This window comes from Oncorhynchus nerka, linkage group LG21 (assembly GCF_034236695.1).
Source record: "Oncorhynchus nerka isolate Pitt River linkage group LG21, Oner_Uvic_2.0, whole genome shotgun sequence".
In the NCBI taxonomy this organism is placed as follows: Eukaryota; Metazoa; Chordata; class Actinopteri; order Salmoniformes; family Salmonidae; genus Oncorhynchus; species Oncorhynchus nerka.
Genome location: NC_088416.1, coordinates 10,830,441 through 10,851,708, shown reverse-complemented (window position 1 = coordinate 10,851,708; position 21,268 = coordinate 10,830,441). Strand labels below are relative to the sequence as shown.

The 21,268-nt window shown below is 42.7% G+C and overlaps 1 protein-coding gene and 1 long non-coding RNA gene across 3 annotated transcripts; both read left to right on the top strand.

Moving 5' to 3' along the window:
- The first annotated feature begins 7,733 nt into the window (after positions 1 to 7,733).
- On the top strand, positions 7,734 to 11,446 carry LOC135563528 (uncharacterized). 2 transcript variants are annotated; one of them, XR_010460350.1, is made up of 8 exons: positions 7,734 to 8,139; positions 8,440 to 8,510; positions 8,598 to 8,773; positions 8,864 to 8,925; positions 9,008 to 9,465; positions 9,545 to 10,210; positions 10,492 to 10,603; positions 10,698 to 11,446. It is a non-coding gene; the product is annotated as an uncharacterized LOC135563528 (long non-coding RNA). The 2 variants fall into 2 exon arrangements; XR_010460349.1 differs by having other exon boundaries at positions 7,734 to 8,510.
- A 4,083-nt stretch (positions 11,447 to 15,529) lies between these two features.
- Positions 15,530 to 21,268, top strand: LOC115103884 (nucleoplasmin-like protein ANO39). Its single transcript, XM_029624910.2, has 5 exons — positions 15,530 to 15,637; positions 18,179 to 18,372; positions 18,909 to 19,658; positions 20,262 to 20,322; positions 20,628 to 21,268. Exons 2-5 carry the CDS (start codon positions 18,195 to 18,197, stop codon positions 20,749 to 20,751), a joined length of 1,113 nt encoding a protein of 370 aa, XP_029480770.1. The 5' UTR covers positions 15,530 to 15,637; positions 18,179 to 18,194; the 3' UTR covers positions 20,752 to 21,268.

Genomic DNA, 21,268 nt, shown 5'->3' with positions numbered 1-21,268 from the left:
CTCTAGGCCGTCATTGAAAATAAGAATTTGTTCTTAACTGGCTTGCCTAGTTAAATAACAGTATTAAAATATATATATATTTATTTTATATAGCACTTTTCATTGCAAGTAGATTTCAAAGTTGCTTTCATATAATGCAAAACACATCATGGTGATATGGCAAGTGACACTGCTTCTTGAAAGTCCAATATCTTCAAAACTTGACTGCTGACAAGGCAAAATATTTTGGGTCTGTATTAACAGTGGACTAATGAAATAAAAACATGTACATAGTTTTATACAGCACTACAGTATATAGGGAATTGGGTGTCAGTTTGGACGCAGACCAGCCTAGATTAGTTTTCATCCAATTACTTGTAGGTTACGAGTTGTACTGGTTTCCGTGAAACCTCTTGATTAAAGTGGTGAATGAGTTGACCCTTTCTCCCAGCGTCAGTTTGCTGAGTGCCATTGGTTTGCTGCAGGGTTGGGTTTCTCTCTCCTGGTAACTAAAGCAGAATGTGGGTCCCCTGCCAAGTCAGTATGCATGATGTGCATCCCAATGGTAGCCTATTCCCTATAAAGCACACTACTTTTGACCAGAGCCCTACTGACCATGGTCAAAAGCCATTTATAAGGAATAGGATGCCATTTGGGATATAGTCATTACCATATGAAGAGAGAGGACCGAGGGCTCTGATATGAACACAGATTTGAGCAGCACATCTCATCACTCTCTGACCTCTAAAGCACCAGGTAAGACTGATAGTATTTAAGTCTGCTCCCGCTCCCCCTCTGGCACTCGAGGTCGCCAGGCTGCTCATCATTACGCATACCTGTCACCACCTTTACGCCCACCAGGGCTTCATCGGACTCACCTGGACTCCATCACATCATTGATTGCCTCCCCTACATCTGTCACTTTCTCAGTTTCACTTCCCTGTTGGCGTTGATGTTGTTTTGTTTCTCTTGTCCAGACTCTGTTCTTGTTTAGTTTCATGGCTGTTTATTGTTAAATCCTCATCCTGTACTTGCTTCCCGTCTCCCAGCGTCTGTGGTTACGGAACCGTTACATTAATAGGAGGGAATACAAATGATTATAGGCCTAACCACTATTTAACATAACCAGTTGATAGAGACCTAACCTGTATTGAACATGTACATTTAGATTCATTCTGATTATGTTAAAACAGTTGTGGAATAATGAATTTGTTTTCCGGTCAATATAGAAGTTTATTTTGTATTTATTACTTTTTTGACCATCTACTTCTTACTGTTGGTTTCAAAATTCCATTGACCGTCTTTAGAATTGTGTTGATTCAAGAGTTCTAGCCAAAGTTCTAAAATGCCTAGTAGCTGATTTTTGTGAATACAATCAACCGCTATAGCATCTCTTGGATAGCAGGGTTGAGGGTGGAAGGGTTGAGGGTGGTAGGATTGAGGGTGGTAGGGTTGAGGGTGGCAGGGTTGAGGGTGGCAGGGTTGAGGGTGGTAGGGTTGAGGGTGGCAGGGTTGAGGGTGGTAGGGTTGAGGGTGGCAGGGTTGAGGGTGGCAGGGTTGAGGGTGGTAGGGTTGAGGGTGGTAGGGTTGAGGGTGGCAGGGTTGAGGGTGGCAGGGTTGAGGGTGGTAGGGTTGAGGATGGCAGGGTTGAGGGTGCTAGGGTTGAGGGTGGTAGACACAATGTAGGGGGACTGGCTCGTTTAAAAGACAACCTGTAGCAACACTGAGGTGAGAGAGAGAATGGTTTTACTCTTTTTCAACAAGACACTGTACAACTGGCAGCAATACGTTTAATTGCTTTAAGTTGTAGAAACAATACAGCCACAAATTGTATCGAAAAATATTTACATTCATTTTTCATTTACATTAAATATTTGATATAACTTCTAACAAGTAGGCTTTTTTTTAAAGCTGTTCATAAGGGTACCTGCACAGAAGTGTGTGAAGGAAATAACTAACTACCACTATGATACTGTAGTTATGAGGAAGTCATGTCCATTTGAAAACACCTGTGTGCTGATACTGCTCGCTACCGCACTGTATTTAGGTCAGAGGATTCTTCCCTGTTGAGTCATGAGCTGAATATCTGGCGTTGTGTGCATATGCACATGTTGACATTGACCTTAACTTGCTACCTTACATGCAATATGTAGGCATATGGTCTTTGACCTTAACTCTGCTCTTAGTTATTCTTACTTTTACTCTGAAATGAACTCTTCTCATTGTAATTGCAGAGTACCATGTCAGGGGAAGGATGTGCGAGGTCTGTACCCTGGTCAGCTGGGTAGAATCCACGTCGTTCACTCTCAGAATCACAGTACCAAGACACTGGACTCAGTGGATTAAAATCACACTGCAGTTTTTACGCAGTAGCTCATTTCCCATGGTTGCATGGTGTTACGGCCCAAATGGCACCCTATTCCCTACATAGTGCACTACTTTTGACAAGGGCCCAACAAGGGAAAGGGGTGCCATTTGGGACACAACCATTAACTCGGACTGCTATTGGGTAGTGGTACTATATGAACATCTACAACTAGCCTACTACCAGGTAGACTCTCCACGTAGATGTGCTTTCATCACTTTTCAGAATAACAAGTGTGTTGGCTCGGTGTTAGGTTTATAAACAAAGACACTGTGTAAAGATTTCCAGTAAATTGTGTAGCTACTTATGTTTTGTGGTGTTACAGCCTGAATTCAAAATGGATTACAGATATTTTTTTCTCACACAACGACATAGTGAAAACGTCCTTTTTTTGCAAATGTATTGAAAAGGAAATACAGAAATATTTAATTTACATAAGTAGAATCACCTTTGGCAGCGATTACAGCTGTGAGTCTTTCTGGGTATGTCTAAGAGTTTTACACACCTGGATTGTACAATACCTGCACATTATTTAAGAAATCCTACAAGAGCACCTCCTCCCAGCTGTCCACTGCACTGTGGCTAGGTAACACGGTCACCACCGATAAATCCATGATAATCGAAAACTTCAACAAGCATTTCTCAACGGCTGGCCATGCCTTCCTCCTGGCTACTCCAACCTCGGCCAACAGCTCCACCCCCACACCCCCCGCAGCTACTCGCCCAAGCCTCCCCAGCTTCTCCTTTACCCAAATCCAGATAGCAGATGTTCTGAAAGAGCTGCAAAACCTGGACCCATACAAATCAGCTGGGATTGACAATCTGGACCCTCTATTTCTGAAACTATCCGCCGCCATTGTCGCAACCCCTATTAGCAGCCTGTTCAACCTCTCTTTCATAACGTCTGGGATCCCCAAGGACTGGAAAGCTGCCGCGGTCATCCCCCTCTTCAAAGGGGGAGACACCCTGGACCCAAACTGTTACAGACCTATATCCATCTTGCCCTGCCTATCTAAGGTCTTCGAAAGCCAAGTCAACAAACAGATCACTGACCATCTCGAATCCCACCGTACCTTCTCCGCTGTGCAATCTGGTTTCCGAGCCGGTCACGGGTGCACCTCAGCCACGCTCAAGGTACTAAACGATATCATATCCGCCATCGATAAAAGACAGTACTGTGCAGCCGTCTTCATCGACCTGGCCAAGGCTTTCGACTCTGTCAATCACCATATTCTTATCGGCAGACTCAGTAGCCTCGGTTTTTCTAATGACTGCCTTGCCTGGTTCACCAACTACTTTGCAGACAGAGTTCAGTGTGTCAAATCGGAGGGCATGTTGTCCGGTCCTCTGGCAGTCTCTATGGGGGTGCCACAGGGTTCAATTCTCGGGCTGACTCTTTTCTCTGTATATATCAATGATGTTGCTCTTGTTCCCTGATCCACCTCTACGCAGACGACACCATTCTGTATACTTCTGGCCCTTCCTTGGACACTGTGCTATCTAACCTCCAAACGAGCTTCAACGCCATACAACATTCCTTCCGTGGCCTCCAACTGCTCTTAAATGCTAGTATAACCAAATGCATGCTTTTCAACCGTTCGCTGCCTGCACCCACACGCCCGACTAGCATCACCACCCTGGATGGTTCCGACCTAGAATATGTGGTGTCTGGCTAGACTGTAAACTCTCCTTCCAGACTCATATCAAACATCTCCAATCCAAAATCAAATCTAGAATCGGCTTTCTATTTCGCAACAAAGCCTCCTTCACTCACGCCGCCAAACTTACCCTAGTAAAACTGACTATCCTACCGATCCTCGACTTCGGCGATGTCATCTACAAAATGGGTTCCAACACTCTACTCAGCAAACTGGATGAGGTTTATCACAGTGCCAGCCGTTTTGTTACCAAAGCTCCTTATACCACCCACCACTGCGACCTGTATGCTCTAGTCGGCTGGCCCTCGCTACATATATTCATTGCCAGACCCACTGGCTCCAGGTCATCTACAAGTCCATGCTAGGTAAAGCTCCGCCTTATCTCAGTTCAGTGGTCACGATGGCAACACCCACCCGTAGCACGCACTCCAGCAGGTGTATCTCACTGATCATCCTTAAAGCCAACACCTCATTTGGCCGCCTTTCCTTCCAGTTCTCTGCTGCCTGTGACTGGAACGAATTGCAAAAATTGTTGAAGTTGGAGACTTTTATCTCCCTCACCAACTTTAAACATCTGCTATCTGAGCAGCTAACCGATCGCTGCAGCTGTACATCGTCCATCGGTAAATAGCCCACTCAATTTACCTACCTCATCCCCATACTGTTTTTATTTATTTACTTTTCTGCTCTTTTGCACACCAGTATCTCTACCTGCACATTACCATCTGATCATTTATCACTCCAGTGTTAATCTGCTAAAATTGTAATTATTCGCCTACCTTCTCATGCCTTTTGCACACAATGTATATAGACTCCTTTTTTTCTTTTTTTTTCTTTTTTTCTACTGTGTTATTGACTTGTTTATTGTTTACTCCATGTGTAACTCTGTGTTGCTGTCTGTTCACACTGCTATGCTTTATCTTGGCCAGGTCACAGTTGTAAATGAGAACTTGTTCTCAACTAGCCTACCTGGTTAAATAAAGGTGAAATAAATAAAACAAATTAAACTGTCAAGTTGGTTGTTGATCATTGCTAGACAGCCATTTTCAAGTCTCGCCATAGATTTTCAAGCCTATTTAGTTCAAAACTGTAACTAGGCCACTCAGGAACTTTTAATGTCGTCTTGGTAAGCAACTCCAGTGTATATTTGGCTTTATGTTTCATGTTATTGTCCAGCTGAAAGGTGAATGTGTCTGTTGGAAAGCAGACTGAACATTTACATTTACATTTAAGTCATTTAGCAGACGCTCTTATGCCTAGCTCTATTCCTTTTCTTTTTATCCTAAAATACCCCCAAGTCCTTAAAGAGTTGTTCTCAGTGATGTGTTGGATTTGCCCCAAACATAACACTTTATATTCAGGACAATAAGTGAATTTCTTTGCCCATGTTTTTTTCAGTTTTATAGTGCCTTACTGCAAACAGGATGCATGTTTTGAAATATTTGTATTCTGTACAGGCTTCATTTTCACTCTGTCATTTAGGTTAGTATTATGGAGTAACTACACTGTTGTTGATCCATCCTCAGTTATATCCTATCCCAGCCGTTAAAACTCGAACTGTTTTAAAATCACCATTGGCCTCATGGTGAAATCCCTGAGCAGTGTCCTTCCTCTCTGGCAAGTGACTAGTTGTAGTGGATGGGTGTATTGATGCACCATCCAAAATGTAATAAACAACTTCACCATGCTCAAAGGGATATATGTCTGTTTTTTTGTTTTACCCATTTACCAATAGGTGCCCTTTGCGAGGCATTGGAAAACCTCCTTGGTCTTTGTGGTTGAATCTGTTTCAGATTCACTGATCGACTGAGGGACCTTATAGATAATTGTGTGTGTGTGTGTGGGGGGGGGGGGGGGGGGGTACAGAGATGAGGTAGTCATTCAAAAATCATGCTAAACACTATTATTGCACACAGTGAGTCCATGCAACTTATTATGTGATTTGTTCAGCACATTTTTACTCCTGAACTTCTTTAGCCTTGCCATAACAAATGATTTTACAAAGGCTCAACACCCGTTGAATATGGCCTGTTAGTAAATGGCGCAAAAAGTGTAATTAAACTATTGCCAGCAGCACAGTTAGTCACCAACGCTCTGGATAACATGAAAACAGCCTAACCAGCTCTGCTAGGGTGAGTGAGGTGTTCTAGCATTTGTGTCTGAAAGTAACTACCAAGGTAGCCAACGTTAGCCAGTTAGCTTGGGTGCTTGACTACCGTTGTGGGGTCAGAACGCTTGGACCAACTCTACTCCTCAGCCAGAGCGTCCAGTGTGCGCTCTGAACGCTCCAAGAGAAAAACGCTCTCAATTTACAAATGTCCTGAGCGCACTCTGGCACTCCAGATTGAATTTACAAACATGCCTATAATATCATCTTAATCCTTTTAAATTCCGGCTGTAACACGTTTGTGTGAAAGTCAAGGGGTGTAAATCTATTTTGAAGGCAGTGGTATATGGTTCTATGTAAAGCAACTAGAGGCGTCTTATTCAAAACACTGAACTCTGTTACTCTAATCCATTCTGTCACATCTGTTTTTACCCCGCAGAGTAAGGTTTGCATCTTTGGATTACTCTCCGGAGCCTTACCGTGAACACTATGAAGACTACCCGAGGAGTTTCGACCTCCAGACATTCGACCTCTACCTTCAGTGCTGCTTCACTACTAGCTCTGGACCATGGTGTTACGTGCGGTTTGCTTATGCTTGGGAATCTCAGAATCAGCAACCCACACGTAACTCACTCGACTAGAGCTACTTCACTACCTCTCTTTTCATCTCTTGATTTGGTCCTTTACATCAGAGTGTAATGGATTCCAGGTGAGTACCTCAAGAAGCTGGTTGAGAGAATGCCAAGAGTGTGCAAAGCTGTCATCAAGGCAAAGGGTGGCTACTTTGAAGAAAATTAACACTTTTTTTGGTTACTGCATGATTCCATATGTTATTTCATAGTTTTGATATCTTCACTATTATTCTACAATGTCCAAAATAAAGAAACCCTTGAATGAGTAGGTGTCAGTACTTTTATGAAAGTGTAATTAAATCCCAAAATCTCAGCAAACGTTAATCAAATCAATCTTTATTTATAAAACACATTTCAGACATGGATGCAGCACAATGTGCTTAACATAAAAAATTAAAAAAATTAAAAACATAAATATTTACTACACAAGAGGATAAACTAAAGAATAACAAAAACTAAAGGATGAAAAGCAGAACCAAAATATGTTTATAGATCCCCTTTAAATATGTTCAGTTTCAGCCCCATCAGGTCCTCTGGCAGGCTATTCCAGAGGCTGGGGGCATAGTAACTAAAGGCTGCCTCACCATGTCTCTTGGTCCTAGGCTTTGGGATAGTTAAAAGACCAGCGTCAGATGACATCAAGGACCTACTGGGTACATAACTGGCATGTATTGGGGTGCACAATCGTGGATTAATTTCGAAACGAAATAGAATCTTAGAATGAATTTTAAAACTCAACGGCACCCAGACCGGAAAGCATCTCATCACAGTAGTCAAGCCTACTTGTGATGAAGGCATATATGAGTGTCTCTGTATCAGCCTGAGAGAAATAGCTGCACCTTGGTAATGTTCATCAGTGACACGCCTGTTCCCGCTCCCCCTCGCCAGGCTGCCCATCGTTACGCGCATCAGTGCTTCATTGGACTCACCTGGACTCCTTCACCTTGTTGATTGACCCCTCTCTGTTCCTCAGTTTGATCCCTGTGTCAGCATTAATGCTTTATTTCCCAGTCCAGGGGCCTGTTGCACAAAAGTAGAATTAAGACATCCGGGATAAATGACTCAGCTGAGCTCAATGAAGCCAAAACATGTGCGTCCAGGCTTAATTGGTTGCACAAAGACCAAGCCAGGATGAGCAGACACGGATTCATTAAGCCAGGTGAAACCAATCCTGGATAGGTGCGCGCTCACGGCTCACTCAAATAGACCCCGCCACAGATCACAGATTAACTGATTTACCATGGCAACTAGAGCCGCGTACTTTTCCCCGTCGGAAGCACAAATCCTCATGGAGGCATACGAGGAGGTAAAAGATATAATTAAGAAGAAAGGCAACACCGCCACAGTGATAAAGCAAAGAGAAAAAGCGTGGCAAAGTATTGCAGACCGCCTGAATGCGTAAGTAGTGCACAATTACACACTCACCGCTCCGCTGAAACATCACAATTACAATTCAAATATTTAATTCACATCTCCAAAAATGCAGTTGTACTGTAATTATGAAACGGTTAAATTTTTAATTGAAATGCACTGCAGATATGAGTGAAATTGTGTAAAGTAACTCCATCACACTGTATAAAGCTATGATAAATTTTTTGATATTTTTACTGAAAACAAGACAAAAATACCAAGTAATTTTTGCAGTGTGACTCCATTAAATGTGTGTGTGTGTGTGTGTGTGTGTGTGTGTGTGTGTAGATTAAACATGAACGGGCCAAAACGGACATGGCAGCAGGTCAAAATCAAATACAAGAACATTCTGCAGAATGGTGTGGTCCCTGACTAATATTTAACAAAGCACAAGCATATATTGTACCCAGAAGGTGCCTGCTCACACATTGTCTGTACTGTTTTAGCAGTGAAAAAGAATACCCACAGACAAGGCACGGGTGGTGGGTCACCAAAGGCTGACCTTACCCCAGCAGAGGACATGGCCTTGGAGCTAAATAAAGGCAGGCCCGTCTTAGAGGGGATCCCTGGGGGAAAGAGACGAGCATAGGTTCCTCCCAAGATGCCACCCGCTTCATTCAAGGTATGTCCTTCCATCTCTACATGGGATACAACCACATTCATATTGAATCAATTTGGACTGTCTGACTTTGGTTTACCTATTGCCTTGCAGTGCCTGGCAGCACTGTGTTCCTGTTAGAGCCACCAGCACAAGCACCAGACGATGCTGATCCAGTGAGTACTCCATCAAAGGCATACTGTAGGCCTGGCATGTCTTGTCTACTAGCTTCAATATGAATCCGATTAAATGTGATAGGGTGAAGGCCCCAGTGCAGCAGCAACAGCACATGATGGAGACGATGATGAGGAGGAGACCATCTCGCTGGATTCCAGAAGGCATGAGGTATCATGTTAAGACTGTGAAAGTACTATTTACTCTACAATGGTGAGGAGTCCTCATCAAAATCAAAAAATCTAATTTCTTTTACAGGACCCAGATGCTATACAGTGGGAAAACAAGCCTGGCAACATAGTGCTTATTAATAAAAGGACACCACATCCTGCCAAATTCCAGCTGCGCTAATTGTATTGTGTTCACAGAGCTCACAAGCTATCAGAAAGTTGTATGGCAACCACCTCCGGCGCCAAATAGAACTGGCAGACATAGACATTCAGTACAAGAAGAAAAAGATGGAAAATCTTGCACTGGAGTCCGAAATAAAAAAGAGGACAATTAGGAAACTGGACCTTGAAATAAAAAAACTTGAGAGGGAGGTGAGATATGCCTTCAATGTACACTGTATGCTAACTGTAACACAAATGTATTAATCATTATTTTTCTTTCCTCCCCCAGCTCCAAGAAGATGACACAGCTCAAAATAAAAATTAGGTATATTCTCGTAAAGTCAAGTGAGCCATGACATATGAGCTCTTATTGTGAGCACACAGGACGGTGGCATCTTTCTAAGGTTTTTTATTTTCCCAGCAATCAGTACAACCAAGTCATCGTTATAAGGCATCGCCCTCTTTTTGCCCACCCCCAGCACCAGGTGTGGCCACTAGCCTATATGAAGGCCCAAAATTGTGTGTTCCTTTCTGCTCTGACAATGGCATGCCCATTCGTGCGAGATGTGGTGGATGAAGAAGCACTTGTGCTGAGGAGAGCCTTCAGGCGAGAAAGGGTCTTCAGGGACCGGTTGGACCCACTGGCCTTCCCTGATGACCATCTATATGAAAGATACCTGATGCCATCTGCAGAATACTGGGTCCCAGGATTAAGCACCGCACTGCACGGAGCCATGCACTGAGTGTGGAGCAAATGGTTTGTGTGGCCTTGCGCTTTTTTGCTAGTGGAGCCTTCCTGTACTCAGTGGGGATGCAGAACAGCTGAACAAGGCCACAATTTGCCGCACAATAAGGAGTGTGTGTCTGGCTATCAAAGCATTAGCAGATGTCTTCATCTCCTTCCCTGGCCACAGAAGACTCTGTGACATCAAAGAGGAGTTCTATAGGATTGCAGGTAAGAGGATCTACAAATTACAGGACAACTGTTAACACATAGTAGGATACTCATTACTTTGTGTGACAGGTTTCCCCAATGTCATTGGTGCAGTGGACTGCACACACATAAGGATAAAAGCCCCCTCAGGTGCCCATGAGGCCGATTTTGTGAATAGGAAATCCTTTCACAGCATTAATGTTCAGGTGAACATAACTTTTTGATATTGTCCATTGACGAACACTCTGCATTGCCAGTGATGTGCATTGATTGGTGTAATATTCCTCATCTTATGATTTCAGATGGTCTGCAATGCTGACTGTGTGATCAGCAATGTTGTGGCAAAATGGCCTGGCTCAGTCCATGACTCCAGAATCTTTCGGGCCTCTGAAATCTATCAGTGCCTATCACAAGGTAAGCCACACAACCCCTATTTATAACCATCATGGCTGTGTCAAGAATCTCACTGTGTTTATGAGGTAGTAATGATGAGATTTTGTGTTGACAGGTGAATTCTCTGGTGTGTTGCTGGGAGACAGGGGTATGGCTGCCAGCCTTTTCTCCTGACACCTTTCACAGACCCCAGGAAGCACAGCAGGCCTACAACCATGCCCATGCCAGGACCAGGGCCAGAGTTGAAATGACCTTTGGCCTCCTGAAGGCACGCTTTCACTGCCTTCACAAATTAAGGGTCAGCCCTGTTAGGGCATGTGATATTACTGTGGCTTGTGCTGTCCTCCACAATGTGGCCTGCCTGAGGAAGGAGAGGGCCCCCAGAGTGCCACCAGCCATGGACTGGGACAATCCGGCAATCTTCCCTGATGACGACAGTGGTCGGCTGCTGAGGGACCAATATGTGTTGAATTATTTTAGTTAGTATGTGTGCTTTCAATTTTGGTTAAATATGTCCTGCGGTGGCAGAGGAATTTGGGTTTTTTGGGTTCGTTTTTTGACGAATTTGGCCTCTTATGATGTTTGTGCGGTATACTGTGTGTAATACAAGGCTGCAGGGAGGCTACTGCATCCATTCATTTGTCTGTTCAGTTGATGTGTATGGATTTGTCCTGCATTTATTTTAGTGTGCAGACATGCAGGGTGTGTTATATACAGACCTTTGAATGTGTATGTATCATTTTGTATAATATGCTTGGATTCTGTGCTTTCCATCTTGTAGAGTCACTGTGACTTCAGTTTCGAAAGGAGCTGATGGTTTACCTGCTTTGTTTTGTCCTTATTCAATAAAGGAACATAATGTTACACATTGTGTTTTTATATTCATATGGAATGTGTATTTGTTTATATGACAGAGTACTAGGGCCACACTGAAGAAAAAGGATAAAGTCATAAATTTATGAGGCTGGTTCTTTCTGCAGAAAAGCTACATATTGTTTTTACAGTTTTGATACTTATGACAATGTGATACTTAATATTCTGGCACATCAGCATGTCTTTGTTTATGAAACCATACTGAAGTACAATTTCACGAAATGCCCCACATCTGTCATTTTAACAACTGTCCTCCTTTAAAACAACTGGTTACAATATTATGACTTGTGTTTTTTTTCCCCTCTGTGGCCCTAATATTCTATCATTTTATATATAGCCTTATAGTCTATGGGAAACTGTAAATTATCTAATGATAGCAACATCTAAAAATCATTTTTTTATCCTAAATCATTGAAATGATCACAAACGTTTAAATAATAACAGTGGGTCTAGTTATATGTGATAACAATGTATAGTGAGCAGTGAAATAACTATTGGTTTCCATTTGTGGTGACTGCTGACTGACATTAGGGATGAGATTAAATAGATCCTGGAATTTAGCCTGGTCTGGAGCAGGCTAGCTCCACAGAATAAATCTCCATGGTAATTTATACCATAACATATCCTCCTGCCCCCTATCCATCTTTAGTGCAACCGGATTACGGATCAATTGAGCCAGGATCACCAAAATATCCTGGCTTAATCCCTTATCCTAGTTTTGTGCAACAGGCCCCTGATGCTGTCCGTGTTTTGTTTTGTGTCCAGTAAATGTTCACTCTCTGTACTTGTTTCTCTTCTCCCAGTGTTTTTGTTTGGTGACGTCGGGTCCGGCTGCTTAAGGAACCGGGGATGCCTCAGCTGGCTCGTCAGGCTTCCACGCCTTCGCTGGCTCTAGAGGTTTTCTTTCCTCGGTTGGCTCGACAGGCTCCCATGCCGCGTCATGCATTCAGCCGGCATGATACTCAAAAGACTCGGTCGCCAAACTAAATGTCCTTGCAGCTGAGAGCATTAGTAAAAATAGTGGCTGTCTCCCCACCCTTTTTCCCTTTTCTGAGTATGAAAAGCTGTAGTCCGGGGGAGGCTTCAATAAGGGCGGCACTACAATCTGAAGACGCATATGTTTCAGTGAGAAACATGCAATGAACTTTGCACTCAGTAATGAGGTCATTCACAATAATGGTTTTCGAGTGATTGCTCTAACATTTAAAAGCGCCATATTCAATGTGTGGGCCACTCTGCCACTAGGGCATCAGTCTCAAGGTAACCAACGGAACGACAAATAAATTAACGTTACAACCATGTTTTCTGAAAGTCTCCAATCTATCAGAATGGTAGGAGATGACAGTTTGTATAAACTCTGTAGAAGGCGGATTTAGATGAACATAATTTAGGTGACTCACAATCAGTGGCGGTTCTAGCTTGCATATGGCTCCCTCCCAAGACTAAACCAATTTACCTTGGTGGTGTGCAGACTAGTTATATATTATTCTTAATGATTTCGGCACAAACCAGAAAAAGCAATATGTCTGTGAAACTATATATTCACAGTATTATGAATGAATTGTGCTTTATTTGGTAGCATTTCGCAGTGTGACTGATTTTACTAATTGCATTAGTACTGTACAAAGTTAGAGGTGCGCTATTTGATAGATGCCCCCACTCTCCCTACCTCGGGCTTCCAGTGGGGTGACCTGAGGTCAACCTACTCCCTCCCCATCTTGTACTTCTGAGTGGGAGATCTTCCCAGGCAGTAGCCTGCCTAGCTCACAAACTAGAATCAGGGCGCCCACTCCGACAAGGTTAATTGACCCACAGTCCCACACGGTGACATGATATCATTGACTTGACGCGCAAATGAGCGATAGAAAACCGATGGCGCAAATGATACCATTCCAATTTTTTTTTGTGCGGGTGCCCCCTGCCACCCCCGGCAAGATGCCCATGTCGCCTATACCTAAATCCGCCACTGCTCACAATAACCATAGAGCCATTTCTACGGGAGTTGATATGGTTTCCAAGTCTTCTATTGCTTAGTCTGCCAGGGAGGACTGGAGCACTACCAGACCCTGTCTGTCAGTCTCTAAAACAGTTTGATGTTGCTTGGACTGGAGCACTACCAGACCCTGTCTGTCAGTCTCTAAAACAGTTTGATGTTGCTGGGACTGGAGCACTACCAGACCCAGTCTGTCAGTCTCTAAAACAGTTTGATGTTGCTGGGACTGGAGCACTACCAGACCCTGTCTGTCAGTCTCTAAAACAGTTTGATGTTGCTGGGACTGGAGCACTACCAGACCCTGTCTGTCGGTCTCTAAAACAGTTTGATGTTGCTGGGACTGGAGCACTACCAGACCCTGTCTGTCAGTCTCTAAAACAGTTTGATGTTGCTGGGACTGGAGCACTACCAGACCCTGTCTGTCAGTCTCTAAAACAGTTTGATGTTGCTTGGACTGGATCACTACCAGACCCTGTCTGTCAGTCTCTAAAACAGTTTGATGTTGCTGGGACTGGAGCACTACCAGACCCTGTCTGTCAGTCTCTAAAACAGTTTGATGTTGCTGGGACTGGAGCACTACCAGACCCTGTCTGTCAGTCTCTAAAACAGTTTGATGTTGCTGGGATTGGAGCACTACCAGACCCTGTCTGTCAGTCTCTAAAACAGTTTGATGTTGCTGGGATTGGAGCACTACCAGACCCTGTCTGTCAGTCTCTAAAACAGTTTGCGATGTTGCTGGAAATAATCCTGGAAGCCCTGCGGTTAGGGTGAATCTTGTCTCTTTTAAAAAGTGCTAGTTGCTCCCACTGCAAATCAAAGTTGTCCCAAACGAAACATTCCTGTCATTGCAAAGTTTCTTCGGGTACTCTTTTAGGGCAACAATCATTATTTGGAGGGACGATACTGGTGTGAAACAAAAGATCAAAACTATAAGGAAGCACAATGTTATGGCCCTTGGGCCATTGAATGTTTGGCACTTAAAAAAAAGAAGAAGAAAGAAAGGAGTAACAACAAAGACTGAAACTATTCAACAAGCAAACGTGACATATGTGCCTTTATTAGGCGACTACCCAAATTCTCTGATCAGCTCAGGACATTATGCAAACCCAGTGAACCTGATAGGAAGACATGAGCCTGGATTGTCTGAAAAATAGGCCGTGTACACACAGATTGTACAACACGTTTGAGACAGTGTGTTTGTGATACAACGGAGAGTTTGTCTGCACAAAAAATGTTTACACACCCGTTGTCTCAAGTGAGTTACACATCATTTGTACAATCTGAGTGTGTAGGGGGCCATACATACTGTTTGGTTACTGAATACAGAATCACATTTCTCAACGCTTTGTTGATAAAACGCAAAGAAAGACAAAGAAAAGAGGATGGCATCTTAAGTACTTGCTTGATTGGTTATGCTTTCCATTCAAGGTATTGTGAGTTAAATGGCAGGAAGGATGGGACTCATTTTACACATTGTTATAGCTTCAGTCTTGAGTTCTCACCTCGACACCCACAGTAATTGACATAATCAGGTGATCACAATGACTATGCAAAAAATAGAAATGCCAGCTAACTGGTTAACCACGTATGCTTAGTGTGGTACACATTGCAAACATGTGTTTTCATTGTGTTCAGTTGTGTAATACACAGTACTATCATCGGATCATGTGTTTGTGGAATGTTTGATTTTGTGAAGTTCATGTGAACAGGTCACAGTTGGTCTCGGATGGACCAAAGTGTTAGTAACCTAAACCACAAACACAGATGGATAGTAATGTCAATTATGACAAGAATCCTGTCAGGTGTAGCCCACTACTGCTTACCAATCCTGGTTTAAAGTGATGGTTAGAGTTTGCATCATCTTCATGTCATTGTTCTCCTCATTCATTATGCCTAACGCAGACTTACCCTTTAACGCCCTAAGCTTCACTCCCACCTATGTAATTAAGATCTACAGTGTCTGTGTACATACTGTACTTTCCATTACTTTGCTGACGTGATGGGTTATTACCCAATGGCCTGAGAACAAAATGTGAAGAATTGGCTCACCTGGCTACCCGTCCTGCTTTACCCATCCTTCCCGTATAAAAACTCTGATGTGTTGTCTGTCAGACACAGAGGAGTAGATACAGCTTGATCAGCTGTGTTATTTCCCACTGAACACTGTTCCTCGCTTACCTGAACGACTGGTAAGGGCATTTTTATTGACTCATTGTTTTGACCTGTATTGAGTTATTGTATGTTGAATGTTCAGTGAAAAAGTCAATATTATGGTTGTAGAGGTACTTTGAGAAATATGGAAATACTTTGAGAAAACATGTGTTTTGGTAATTGAGGTCTCACAACATCGCCGATTTGCTAGCTCAGATATATACAAACGTAAATACCTAAATAAATATACATTTTAGAATGTAAATACAAGAATACATGAACAAGTACATGTTTTCATCCCTCACGGTGATAGCTTTGAAATACATTGGTTATGGGGAATACACTATGCGTACAATTGACAATACATTTTGAAACATGAGTGTTGGTTGAAAAATCCTCAAATAATCTGCTCAGGTTTCATCTTATTTGCCTACAACAATGTAAAGCCTCTCATGAACTTGAAGAGTTTCATTCCAAAATTATATCCTGTAGGTACCTTCATGTGTGTGTGTAAAATATTACTGTTCTCAGATGTTTTATTAACAGATTTGAGATGTGTATTCAAATGGGTTTTGTTGCAAAAATGCTACATACTGTTAAGCTGGAATGGAATGTTGGTATCCTGTATATTTGACTGTGTTACGTGGTTGTCTCCCCTAGTTATCTTAATTAAGATGAATGCACTAACTGTAAGTCGCTCTGGATGAGAACATCTGCTAAATGGTGAAATGTAAATATTTTACATACAGATCTCCTATTATCATATTTATTAGTTTGTTTTATATATTGACGTCACAAATATATAATTTGTACAGATCTTTATTAAAAAAATGTAGTTATTTATCACATTTGACTGTGTAAAACCCCAGCAGTACTACTTATTCCTGTGAGAGTGAGAAGGATATATAGCATTTTGCAACAAAAGATGATTATTTGCCTCTCTGAAATGAATACGTCAAGTGATAGATTTCAAACAAATACACGTCTGTCATTGAACACCGCACCATGATTAGACGGTGAAAAAACATCCATCTTTTTCATAAGTTCTTTAAAACAATAAAAGCTCATTTACCAACATTTCCGAAAATGGATATACTATAAGCAATCATTTCTGATTAAAAAACACAAATGTGAAGAATTGGTTTATACAGTGCATTCGGAAAGTATTCAGATCCCTTGACTTTACACATTTTGTTACGTTACAGCCTTGTTCTAATGACAAAGCAAAAACAGGTTTTAGAAATTGATACAAAAACTCAAATGGAAAAATCACATTTACATAAGTATTCAGAACATTTTACTCAGTACTTTTTGAAGCACCTTTGGCAGCCATTACAGCCTCGAGTCTTCTTGGGTATGACGTTACAGGCTTGGCACACCTGTATTTGGGGAGTTTCTCACATTCTTCTCTACAGATCCTCTCAAGCTCTATCAAGCTAGATGGGGAGTGTCGCTGCACAGCTATTTTCAGGTCTCTCCAGAGATGTTCGATCGGGTTCAAGTTGGCTGGGCCACTCAAGGACATTCAGAGACTTGTCCCGAAGCCACTCCTGCGTTGTCTTGACTGTGTGCTTAGGGTCGTTGTCGTGTTGGAAGGTGAATCTTCGCCCCCAGTCTGAGGTCCTGAGCGCTCTGGAGCACGTTTTCATCAAGGATTTCTCTGTACTTTGCTCCATTCATTTTTCCCCTCGATCCTGACTAGTCCGCCAGCCCCTGCCGCTGAAAAACATCCCCAAAGCATGATGCTTCCACCACCATGCTTCACCTTAGGGATGGTATTGGCCAGGTGATGAGCGGTGCCTGGTTTCCTCCAGACGTCTCCCATCTCCACAGAGGAACTCTGGGGATCTGTCAGAGTGACCATCGGGTTCTTGGTCACATCCCTGACCAAGGCCCTTCTCCCCGATTGCTCAGTTGGGCAGGGCAGCCAGCTCTAGGAAGGGTCTTGGTGGTTCCAAACTTCTTCCATTTAATAATGATCGAGGCCACTGTGGTGTTGGGGACCTTCAATGCTGCAGACATTTTTTGGTACCATTTACCAGATCTGTGCCTCCACACAATCCTGTCTCGGCGCTCTACGGACAATTCCTTCGACCTCATGGTTTATTGTTTTTTCTCTAACATGCACTGTCAACTGTGAGATATTATATAGACAGGTGTGTGCCTTTCCAAATCATGTCCAATTGATTGAATTTCCCACAGGTGGACTCCAATCAAGTTGTAGAAACATCTCAACGTTGATCAATGTAAACAGGATGCACCTGAGCTCAATTTAGAGTCTCATAGCAAAGGGTCAGAATACTTATGTAAATAAGGTATTGCTGTTTATTATTTATAATACATTTGCAAAAATGTCTAAAAGCTTGTTTTCGCTTTGGCATTATGGGTTATTGTGTATAGATTGAGGGAAAGGCTGTAACAAAATGTGGAAAAAGGGAAGGGGTCTGAGTACTTTCCGAATGTGTTGTATAGTGTTTTGGAATGGAACTCTTCAACTCTTCAGAACAGCCTTACAGCTTCTCTTTGTAGGATAATCATGTCTCTTTTTATCCTATATATTTCCATACCATTCTAAACAGATCACCCAAAGACAACATGAAGCTGGAGCTGCTGGTGGTGTTGGCTGTAGCAGCCCTGGTTCCCAGCCTGTCTGAGGGGCTGCTTCTATCCAAATGTGAGCTGAAGCCCAAACTGACAGAGGCTGCTGACCAATTCAATCTGACTGAGAAAATTGCAGCAAAGGGAGTCGAACTGGACAACGCCTTGGCCAAAAGTGGGTTGTGAATTCTATGTAGGCCTATTGTGTTTGTGTGAGTTTCGAGAGATGACTTAAAGGTGGTGTGAGAGCATAAAACATCAATGTCACTGAAAAAGGTCTCAAATTTAGTTAAAGGGGATGTTCAATATTTTACAACTTAATGTTAAAGGGGTCGTCACCCTAGTAGTCTATGGGCCATTTTCTTTAGAGAGCCACTACAAACTTCAGCTAAAATCAACGGGGGCAATTTACCAAATTGAATGGCCAAATCAAATAAACTCAATTATTTTATTAAAGTTAATTAAAGGTGATTGGGCCATTTAAAAAAAAAACATTGCATGGTTGCCCCTAGCCAGCGGTGCCTAAGGTTAGCGGAAGTTTGTAGTGGCTGTTTAAAGACAAACTGTAATCCATGTTTTGTTTTATCTTATAGACTACTTTCAGGGTGAGGAAAAATCAAGTAAAATACTGAACTTCCCCTTTAAAACGTCCAAATATATAATCTCTCCCTCTATTATCTTCCTGCTCTCACTGTGACTTGGTTGGTCCAGTTATCTGCAGTTTGGACCTAAAGTCTGGTTTAAACACCAGCCTTGTGACCAACCTTGTCCTGCGCAAACCTTTCCTGCATAAATCCAAAAGGCGCCCCATCAGCAGGAGACCTGTGAGACTGTTTGGGCACAAACGTCCAGGTAGAGATGTTGAGTCAAAGGAAGATCGAGTCAGTTCTGAGGGAGAAGAGGACAAGCCTAGACCTACAGGAAAGCCTGGGGGAATGAAACCCAAACCTACAGGGAAAACAGAGGGAGTGAACCCAAGATCAGAGAGGCCCGAAGGGAAGAGGACGAGACCAGGGAGTCCCGCGATAGGAAGGAACAAGCGTGAGGCTGAGGAGTCCGCTGGTGAAAAGGAAGAACATGACAAAGTTGAGGCGCAAGAAAGCAAAGCGGCTGAGGTGGAAGAGTTTTGCGGCTATGAGGATGAGGGTGATGAAGACGAGGTTGACGAGGATGAGCTAGACGAGGAGAACCTGGAAGAGTTAGAGGCGGAGCTGGACGAGCAAGTAGGAGAGGAACCGAAAGAGAGAGAGGGGAACAGGAAGAAGAGAGACATCCCAAAGCAGTTCAGAGGTCCCGGACAGAGCCGCAAGCCACCGCCACATAAGCCGAAGCGCAAGCCATTCAAGCCGATCAAGACCCTGTCCTTCAGCTTTTTCGGTCTCTTCCAGCTGAGCAATCGCCTCGCCTGCGTCTCCTCCAACACCACTCGCTCTCTCAATCTCTGTAAGACAGAGTGCAGCTGTGAGTATAAACATCTTTCCTTCCTCAGCCTGTTTAGCAGAATGTCAACAAATGCCTGCATGTATGTATGTACAGTACATGTATGAATGAAATAATGAATAGGCCTACATGAGTGAGTGAGTGAGTGAATGAATGAACGTCAGGCTTGTGATCATGTCAAACCCTTACGTTGGTGTTCAACAACACACCTCCAGGTACTGCTGTTTTAAAACTTCCAAATATATAATCTCGCTCTATCTCTCCATTTCCTACTCTCACTCTGACTTGGTTGGTCCAGTTATCTGCAGTTTGGACCTAAAGTCTGTCTTAAACACCAGCCTTGTGACCAACCTAGTCCTGCGCATATGAATGAATCAATGAATGAATGGACAAACAAACAGATGGATTATTCTTGTGTCATGAACAAAGACAAGAGATTAGAACTAGTGGGTTACGTAATCAACCTCTCACTTCTCTGTAATCACACTCACTCTGTTTAGTCCTACATTAGTGAACATTTTCAAGGTGCAGGGCTAAAATACTGTACCTGCAAAGTGCACACAAAGGCCTTAGGTAATTGACGGGAACTGTACTGACTGTATGACTGTGTTTCTGCCCTTCCAGCCTTCGTTGATGATGACATCCGTGATGACATTGCCTGCTTTGTGAAGTCTCGTGCCTGGATGTAAGTTAACTGCCAGTACTAGTGAATAGTGAGGACAATGACATTGATGTCACACTGATCTTGATCCATAAAACATGAATTAGAGTGAAGCAGCCCCCTGACAGCACAAAAGAGGTGTGGTTTGGGCCTTAATTAATGCAATATAATTCAATAGAAATTTGACATTCAAAATGCAATAACATAAATGGTTACTTTTGTACGGTAAATAGTATTTTAAGCCGTTGTACAACTTTGAAGCAAGCTGTATTATTGACAGAAAAATATACAATAACAAAATAATAACCATTTTAATTTGTGTATTACAGGAAGGCTCTGAAGTTCCCATGGAAATGTGCCAAGCTGCAAGCCTCTGAGTACTTTGAGTGTGACCAACCACTTAACAGTACTATGAGTACTTTGAGTGTGACCAACCACTTAACAGTACTATGAGTACTTTGAGTGTGACCAACCACTTAACAGTACTATGAGTACTTTGAGTGTGACCAACCACTTAACAGTACTATGAGTACTTTGAGTGTGACCAACCACTTAACAGTACTATGAGTACTTTGAGTGTGACCAACCACTTAACAGTACTATGAGTACTTTGAGTGTGACCAACCACTTAACAGTACTATGAGTACTTTGCAAACAACTGTTCAACAGAGCATTTTCCTTCTTTCTCTCAACTCTTATCTTCTGCTATAAGCTTCACAAATATGCTACTTTCTATTACCTCTAGATGGCGTGCTAGGAATGATTTGAGCCGTTATCCCTTATGTTGGGACAACAAGTGCCTCCTACAGACATTAGGCAACAGCATCATATTCTCCTTCAACTGTCCAACTACCACGAGTAAGGAAGTTAAATCTAACAGATGCCATTTTGTTGAAAATGTCTCTTTTGTTGCTTGGTAACAACATTTCCTTCTTTCACAAACAAAAATACATAAAATTATCATAAAGAC

Coding starts and splice junctions, on each gene's coding strand:
- LOC115103884 (XM_029624910.2), top strand. CDS start 18,195: ATGAAGCTGGAGCTGCTGGTGGTGTTGGCTGTAGCAGCCCTGGTTCCC. Junction 18,373..18,908: donor GGACAACGCCTTGGCCAAAA/GTGGGTTGTGAA, acceptor TGGTTGGTCCAG/TTATCTGCAGTTTGGACCTA. Junction 19,659..20,261: donor CTGTAAGACAGAGTGCAGCT/GTGAGTATAAAC, acceptor CTGCCCTTCCAG/CCTTCGTTGATGATGACATC.